Source organism: Hemibagrus wyckioides, linkage group LG02, assembly GCF_019097595.1.
Source record: "Hemibagrus wyckioides isolate EC202008001 linkage group LG02, SWU_Hwy_1.0, whole genome shotgun sequence".
Lineage (NCBI taxonomy): Eukaryota > Metazoa > Chordata > Actinopteri > Siluriformes > Bagridae > Hemibagrus > Hemibagrus wyckioides.
Genome location: NC_080711.1, coordinates 25,756,511 through 25,765,835, shown reverse-complemented (window position 1 = coordinate 25,765,835; position 9,325 = coordinate 25,756,511). Strand labels below are relative to the sequence as shown.

General features: G+C 44.4%; 1 protein-coding gene across 3 annotated transcripts in view; it reads left to right on the top strand.

Moving 5' to 3' along the window:
• Positions 1-8,054, top strand: part of LOC131365701 (protein phosphatase 1 regulatory subunit 29) — a 107,712-nt gene extending 99,658 nt beyond the window's left edge. For 2 of the 3 annotated variants that reach the window (XM_058409472.1, XM_058409460.1), the window contains one exon: positions 5,517-7,858. In XM_058409472.1, the coding sequence (XP_058265455.1) occupies positions 5,517-5,608 (92 nt within the window). In that variant the 3' untranslated portion in view covers positions 5,609-7,858. Of the gene's footprint in view, positions 1-5,516 lie in introns of all 3 variants that reach the window. The other variant, XR_009206732.1, reaches the window with a different exon arrangement.
• Positions 8,055-9,325: the final 1,271 nt, after the last annotated feature.

Here is a 9,325-nt window from a genome sequence, read left to right as displayed (position 1 = left end):
TACTGTATAACTCTGCAACAGTCTGATTTTACATTCATGCCAATAAAGCACTACTGAACTGAACTGAATTGAAAGAGAGAGAGAGAGAGAGAGAGAGAGAGAGACAGAGACAGAGACAGAGACTGACTTTTTATACAACTTTATTTACACAAGTCACATATAGAAATCACAGTGACTTAATAAATAAATAGATAAATAAATAAATACGTAATAAAATAATGTCAATAAATTAGTTTAAATATGAGTGATTAGTTTATCTCTGCTGCAAAGTTAATTGTTCCATCTGCTACAGAGCACAAAACATTCTCCTAACACCACACACATTTAAACACATCCAAGTCATTCATACTTTTATAAAAGTTAAAATCAATTAAAATTCTTGACTTTATCAGCCTTTTCAGAATTCTTATGGCTTCACAGTCAGTATTTTGTGCAATCTGGCTCAGGTATATCACCATTTTTGCCTGACCCAATATAAAATTGATCAGTTGGCACCTGAACCGGTGTTTCTTAAAACCAGAAATAAAACACTGAAAAGTAAAAACCAGCCCCTGTGCTCCTTCTTCTTTGGGCAGATGAAGAACACTCTGTGGAATCCAGTGTAGACCGTCCCAGAAGAAGTCCACCAGCAGGGCCTGGATGTTCGCTAGCAGGTTCGGCGGCGGATCCACGCATGCCAGCTTGTGCCAGAGGGACGACGCGGCGAGGTTGTTGATGACCAGCGTTCTCCCCCTGTAGGACATCTTTGGGACCAGCCGCTTCCACCTGCTCAGTCTGCCCTTCACGTGCTCTACAGAACCTTCCCAGTTTTTACTTAAAAACTCATTGTTCCCCAGGTAGACACCCAAGTATTTAAAACCACCTCTTTTCCACGCTAAGCCTCCTGGTAGTGACGGTTGCCCACCTTCCCACCCCCCAACTAAAATGGCTTCACTTTTAGACCAGTTAACTTTGGCGGAGGATAAAATTTGAAAGTCATTTAAAATATCAGTTAAAACATAGACATCATTTTGTGTGTTTATCATCACTACCAGATCATCTGCATAAGCTGATAAACATATTGAGGCATTAGCATGTGGAATATTAAAACCAGAGAGAAGACTTCTTAACTTATTTAAAAGAGGTTCAATAGCTAGAGAGTACAACATTCCAGAGAGGGAACAGCCCTGCCTGATCCCTCTGTACACTCTAAAAGGAGCACATAAACCACCGTTAACCTTCAGTACACTCTCAATGTCACTGTACAACACCCTGATCATGGTTATAAAACCTGGACTGAACCCAAAGGCTTCCAGCACCTTCCACAAATATTCATGTTCAACCCGGTTAATGTTCAGGTCTCCCTTCTTCGGTAGCAGGGTCAGGACGGCCCTCCTGCAGCTCAACGGGAGTTCGCCTCTCCGTACGCTGTCCCGTAGGACATCCAGCACGTCCTGCCCTATGACGGCCCAGAATGCCTTGTAAAACTCGACAGGGAGACCATCTATACCTGACGCCCGTCCATTCTCCATCCCCTGGAGAGCCTCATGAACCTCCTCCAGCGTCAGCTCCCTGTCCAGCTCTCTGGCCGCTTGCTCAGAGAGCTTTGGCAGGTCCATGAGGAAGCTGTCCTCCACTACTTGTGTCCCTGACCACTCACTGCTGTACAGCTTCGAGTAGAAGCTTACTGTCTGCTGGTGAATTTCAGTGGGCTCAGATACGAGATCCCCTGATTCTGTTCACACAGCATGTATAAATCTTTTCTGTCCATTCTTCTGCTCTAAACTGAAAAAGAACTTTGAAGGAGCATCCATCTCAGCAGCGCTTTTAAAGCGTGAGTGGACCAGCGCCCCCTGTGCTGTAATGTCTAACAGGTCGTTCATTTTGGGCTTCAACATGCCCTCGATTTCCAGTGGCCTCCAAACGCTGGAGCTCCACTATTTCTATCTCCAGAGCTTTCAGAGATCTAACAATGTCTCTTGTGACATTGAGAGTGTACTGTTGACAGAATTCTTTGACTTGTGCTTTTGTCACATCCCACCACAGCTGAAGTGAACTAAAAGCTGCCTTCTCATGTTTAAAACAATTCCTTAAAAAAATAAAAGACTCTAATATTAGCGTCTTCTAAAAGAGCAGTGTTAAATGCCAGTAGGCACTCCGAGGTTTAACCTTCTCTTTAGTACACTGGACCATGCTGTGGTCAGAGATACCTACTGGAACAATAAAACACTTTGTAAAAAACGTCAGCTGATGCTTAAAACCATAAAAACGATCTAGTCTCGCCAGGGAGAGTGTGTTATCTATGGCATGGGCCCACGTGTACTGTCTCTTATTCTCCATACGTCACTTAAGTCGTGGGCCTCCACCATCTCCCACAGACGCTTACGGGAAGCCACATGAGGTTCTGCATGGTTCCGACCTAAAATATCTGTAGTACAGTTAAAATCACCACCCAGAATTAAAATCTCTGCAGTGTTGCAGTCAGCAATCACATTATTCAACGTGTCTAAAAACATCATCCTCTCCACTGCACTGGTGGGAGTGTACACACAAATAAAAACTAAAACCTCATTCTCATAAAAAGTTTTCACTTTTAAAAGTCTCCCATTTAAAATCTCCTCAACTGAATAAGAACAGGGAGAACAAACTGAGAACAAACTGTGAGTAAAGAGCAAGGCGACTCCACCACTGAGCGTTGTGTTATGACTTAAAATCACCAACCCATCCCACTCCTTCACCCAATCAGCAGCATTGCTGGTATCACTGTGGGTTTCCTGCAGCATGGCAACGTCAATGTGCTTCTGCTTTAAAACTTCATACAGTTTAGCTCTCTTGTTCTGGTCTCTTGCTCCATTAATATTTAAACTCGCAATATTAATATCCTTCATTAAAATAAATAAAAATAAACAGAGGGTAAAAACCACCACACATCAGTCATCATCAGAGTTTTCCCTGTTCACTCTAGTGATCAGTTTCTTCAGACGGAAAATTTCTACATCAACAAAAGCTCCTTCTCTTCTGAAGAACTTCACGTCATGAATAAACTGTCTACGGTCCGGGAAAAACTCTTCAATGCAACATTCTGCTGCCATTTGGTATTTCTTAAAAACTCCTTAATATCTTCTGCACTGTACACAACATTAACCTGTTCCTCCTGAGAGTCAAACATTAAAACAGAGTCTGACATGCAGTCATCACTGTCTGATTCTCGTTCCTCCACCTTTGTGTCTTTTTTTGCTTGTTTTTTCCTTTTATTCAGAACTTTAAAAGTGGGCTCATCCACCATGTCCACGTCTCCCCCGTCCCCCTGCACTGGTGTAGTGTCCGGTGTTTCCGGGCAGTCACTCTGCACCTCTGTGTCTGTCTCTGCCAGCGCAGGCAGCTCCAGCACTGCTCCAGAACCCACTGAGCTCTTCTCAGTGGAGCACGGCTTCTCCCGGTCCGGTTCGGCCGTGCATGGCTTTTCCGGGGCCGGTTTAGCTCCAGTGGGCTTCTGGGCTGCAGCCTGGGCTTGGGGCTCACTCTCTTTAGGGTCTGGTGCAGCAGCAGCTCCGGGGCCCTCAGCAGCCGGCCGAACTGTACTGTAGCCGCAGGGGGAACGACCCCAGCCGACTCAGCTGCATCCTGCCCCGGTCGCTCAGAAACACCGGGGTCACTCTGCCTCTCAGGGCAGGCCCGAACAAGATGACCTGTTCTTCCACATGTAAAACACTTAATGTCAGCATCAGAGGAAACAAAGATGTAGTCAAAGCCTTCAACAGAGAATTTAAAAACAGCATTCAGCTCCTCCACACCTTTAAAAACCATGAAGACCATTCTTCTAAAAGAAACCAAGTGTTTAACCAGTGGGGACTTACAACCAAGGGAGATTCTCTTAATGGGGGAGACGATTCGCCCGTACCGAGACAGTTCTTTACAGATAGCCTCATCAGAGATAAAAGGAGGGACGTTGGACAACATAACCTTCTTAGATGGGGAACTGAAGGGAGAAACCAGTACTGACTCATTATTAATCATAATTAATTAGACACACAACACGGACACCGTGCCGGACACGCAACACGGACACCGTGCCGGACACGCAACACGGACACCGTGCCGGACACGCAACACGGACACCGTGCCGGACACGCAACACGGACACTGTGCCGGCGAGTTAGACTCTCCCACAGCCTCGTGTTCAGATCCGCCATAACCACGCTTCACCGACACGCTACACACACACACCCGCACACACAATAAGTATTTAAATATTCCAAGATCTAAAACGGAAAAAAAGTGCACTTAGTGCCGAAAAAATTGGCAAAACGCCAACCGCTCTCACGCTCCACACACCACACTCACCTCTCCACCACGCATGCACAGAGAGAGAGAGAGAGAGAGAGAGAGAGAGGTGGATAAACAGAATGAAGTGATGCAGAAAGCCATGTTGGTGCAGCTGTGTGTGTAATGTGTGTGTGTGATTGTGTGTGTTTGTGCGTGTGTGTGTGTGACTGTGTGTGTGTGATTGTGTGTGTGTGCGTGTGTGTGTGTGTGTGATTGTGTGTGTGTGAGTGTGTGTGATTGTGTGTGTGTGTGTATGTGCAATGTGAACTGATTTCTCTCAGCAGGACATGATTTATAAACTGAGAAAACATCCAAAAACAGAAGATTTACTCAGCTGTGTGTCAATATTTATCTCCATCAGAGGCAGAGTTTAATTTCTTTTCATGTTTTATGGAGATGTGAGGAATCGTGCTGCTGACCTTCAGCTGGAACAAGAAAGTGACCACACACTGGACGTGTAGCGGCTAAAACACGTCATCAGGTTTAATATCGACCCTTTAAATATTAAAGAGTGTAAACAGTCATTAAGCACACACACACACACACACACACACACACACACACACATACACATACACACACACACACACACAATCACACACATACACACACACACACAATCACACACACAATCACACACACACTCACACACACAATCACACACACAACCACACACACAATCACACACACATAATCACACACACACAATCACACACACTCACATACACAATCACACACACACAATCACACACACAAACACACACACAAAATCACACACACATAATCACACACACTCACACACACAATCATACACACAATCACACACACACACACTCACACACACAATCACACACACTCACATACACAATCACACACACACAATCACACACACACACACACACACAATCACACACACAATCATACACACACACACTCACACACACTTGCTGAAGGCTCACTGAAGTCCAATTAAAAGGAAATAACTATTTAAAATGCAGTTAAAGAATCAGAGCAGGACGGAAGGACGGAGGAAGTTAATTAGGAGTCGAGGAGGAAGACAGGTTGAGGAGCTCAGGGGTGAAAGTGTTCATCAGGGGGTCAGGAGAAGAGCAGATGCTCTTGGATCTTCTGCCCGACGGCTGCGATGTGAAGACCTCTCAGCTCAGGTGGACGCATGTCTGACTCCTGTTGTGTTTTTTTTTTTTTTACAGGATTCAGAGAGGAAGAGAAGAGAAGATGCTGGAATGTTCCAACACACACACACACACACACACAGAAACAGAGCTCAGTTAGCCACCATTAATGAGCTGCTCGTTAACCTCTAACGGAGTGAAGCTTTACGTCTTTAACAGAATAATCATGCACATTTCACGTAACCATACACTTCCTGCATGTGATTATATGACTAACGTGAAAAACACGTGATCCTACCTGTGAATAAATGAACCTCGTGTGTGTAACACTCATGTCCAGCAAAGTATCATGATGTTTCTGTTTCAGATGTAATTTCTACACAGATTTTTATATGGAATAAAACACAATAAAACAGAGTTTAGTGTTTCCTCTCAGGACCAAACAGAGACTGAGACTAAAACACAGACGCAGCGTCACTACACACTGCTGAGATCCAAGTCCTTTCACAGGAACACACAGTCTCTCTCTCTCTCTCACACACACACACACACACACTGTGAAGATCATAAACCTTCTGCAATCCACCAGCTAGAGTCTGAAACACTCGCTGTGATAAAGTCCTGACAGAACACACACACACCACAGAACAACTCAAGTGATTATTTTACACTCATGTGGATATCAGTGCTAGTGTAGCTAAGTGGCTACACTATTCCAGATTCTGGAAAAGTGTGTTGTGTTTGTTGTGGTTTTCAGACTGGACAGAGCGTGAGCAGTTAGCCGCGGAGAAATCCTGATCACGACTGTGTTGTTTTCTGATCTTTAAAGTGTAACTGCTGCACCAGAGGTTATTTGATGAGAATATGATCATCTGTGGGTGTTTGATTAATCCCCACAGACCCCCCACATCAGAGGAATTATATTTGAGCTTTAAGTCAGCATTAAACTAAAGCTTGATGGAGCTTCAGCAGGTCACATGACCTCTCCTGGCCTCCTCATGGCAGTAATGAAGGCCTTCAGACTGCGTTCTCCTTAAACAAACGTCATTTTGCTCGGGAGTTTCTGCGGAACCCGTGTTTGCCGTTAGTAAAGTGTCATTAGTGTGCAGTGAAGCCAGAGTGAGTGTTCGGCATTATGAGAACCCGCTGTGTTCTTCCCCAGTGTTAAACATCACCGTGACAACATGTAATTTTCTTCCATACGGCGTCTCGTCTCACACACAGCGATCCCGTCTCACTCAGATGGGGATTAGTGCAGATTTAAGACTCATTCTTTCACTCGTTTTCCTCTCATCTTTTCACCTCCTGCTTTTACACATGTATGTGTCTAATGGAGAACCCACGTAATAGTCTGTCTATGTGAGCTGTAGCTCATATTTACCTCATTAGTAACTCACCCGCGTGACAGAGACTCGTCCTGACCTTCTCTCTCCTCAGGACACTTCAGCGATCCTCCGTCTTCTACAGCTTCAGGATAGAAACCCTTCATTTCTGTAGAATTCCATCACAACATCTCTGAAGGACACGGCTAATAAAGCGAGTGCATTTTGTTATCTGGGTTGGTACCGAGTCACGGTTTGTTCTGCAAAACATCTAGAACATTCCACTGTGCTTAATTATTGAGGATAGTGAAGTATGATGTCATGTATCGCATTCTCGGTGAGATGAGGGATGGAGAACGAGCAGAAACTCAGACATGACAGTGTAGAGAGAGAAGACGTGAGGACTTTTACACTTCCCTTGGTGGAGGAGCTGCTCCACTGAAAAGTCCCCAAGCAATCTACAGATGTCTGCATTTTTATTTGTTAAAGAACAAGATCATACACTGTTTATAGTTACAGTAATAAAATTAGGTAAACTATAATGAAGGACTAGACCTAGGCTAAGCTAGGCTAGGCTAACATAACAGCAAGCTAAAGACAGTAGGAACACAACAGCATAAAAAACAAGTGAAACCACAGAGAACCTCATCAGAGGAACAGAACACAGCTCTGTTGAAACACAGGAAGTGATTACAGACAGCAGATGAGTGAGGCACCCTCTGCTGGTCTGGAGGAAACTCACCCATGATTAACGTGATACAGAGCTGCTGTTTATTCATAACCTTCTGACCAATCAGAATCCAGAATTCACCTTACATTGTTTCATCGTCAAAAATCATTGTGTGTTTTTTCAGTCAGATGAGGAGAACTGAGGAACTTGTAGATGTGTGTAATGAACCACTGCATGTGTGTGTTTAGATAAAAAGCCATGTCTCCAGATCACAGCCTGCGTTTCCTCTCTCACTCAGAACATCCATCTGAGGAACCTGCAGAACGTGAGCTTGGGGAGAACTGCTGAGTCACTCACTCCATAATGTTGTGCTGTGTAGAGCATTACAGCTCAAACAGGAGCAGCAAAAACACACTGCTAACATCTCCACAGTGAGATCCACAGAGAGATCTACAGAGGATCCAGTTTGAGATCCACAGAGAGATCTACAGAGATCCACAGAGAGATCTACAGAGATCCACAGAGAGATCTACAGAGATCCACTGAGAGATCCACAGAGATCCACAGAGAGATCTACAGAGATCCACAGAGAGATCTACAGAGATCCACAGAGAGATCCACAGAGATCCACAGAGAGATCTACAGAGATCCACAGAGAGATCCACAGAGATCCACAGAGAGATCTACAGAGATCCACAGAGAGATCTACAGAGATCCACAGAGAGATCTACAGAGATCCACAGAGAGATCCACAGAGATCCACAGAGATCCACAGAGAGATCTACAGAGATCCACAGAGAGATCCACAGAGATCCACAGAGAGATCTACAGAGATCCACAGAGAGATCTACAGAGATCCACAGAGAGATCCACAGAGATCCACAGAGAGATCTACAGAGATCCACAGAGAGATCCACAGAGATCCACAGAGAGATCTAGAGAGATCCACAGAGAGATCCACAGAGATCCACAGAGAGATCTACAGAGATCCACAGAGAGATCCACAGAGATCCACAGAGAGATCTACAGAGATCCAAAGAGAGATCCACAGAGATCCACAGAGAGATCTACAGAGATCCACAGAGAGAACTACAGAGAGATTTACAGAGAGATCTACATCTTTCCTGTACCTGATTAATGGACCACATCAAGAGAGGGAGAGAGACACACACACACACACAGCATGCTCCTTGTTTCTGTTTCTGTCATGTACATGGCTTTATATTTTAATGAAGGAAGAGAACATTTTCCACTCTGCAGCTCTGAGGAACAGAGACATGGATGATTCTGGAGGTGATTTTCCTGCGTCTGAGCGAGAGATCAGCTCCAGCTTCAACTTCTACAGATTACAGGACATTCTGAGGAACACCAAAATCCCCCTTTTCATTCCAAAATGTCTTTTCAATGCACAAACCTCTCCACACACCCATTACAAAATAACATCCCTATTAGCCTAATAATGCTAACATTTGCTAAATCTGTTAATAAACTAACTGGGATTAATTACACGAGTGAGATTTCAGTCTCAGTCGCTGTAAGTGAAAGCTTTTCTTGTAATCATCTTCTGATCATCTGATTGGTTTGTATTGAATGAGTTTTTTCTGAAATCACAAACTGAGTAGCTCCACCCCCTGAATTAGTCAAAGAAATATGTCACAAATTTGACAGAAATATATAGAATCAAATTCAGTGGCCAGGAGGAGATTAAACACCAGGCTGGAGAGATCAGGAGGAGATTAAACACCAGGCTGGAGAGATCAGGAGGAGATTAAACACCAGGCTGGAGAGATCAGGAGGAGATTAAACACCAGGCTGGAGAGATCAGGAGGAGATTAAACACCAGGCTGGAGAGATCAGGAGGAGATTAAACACCAGGCTGGAGAGATCAGGAGGAG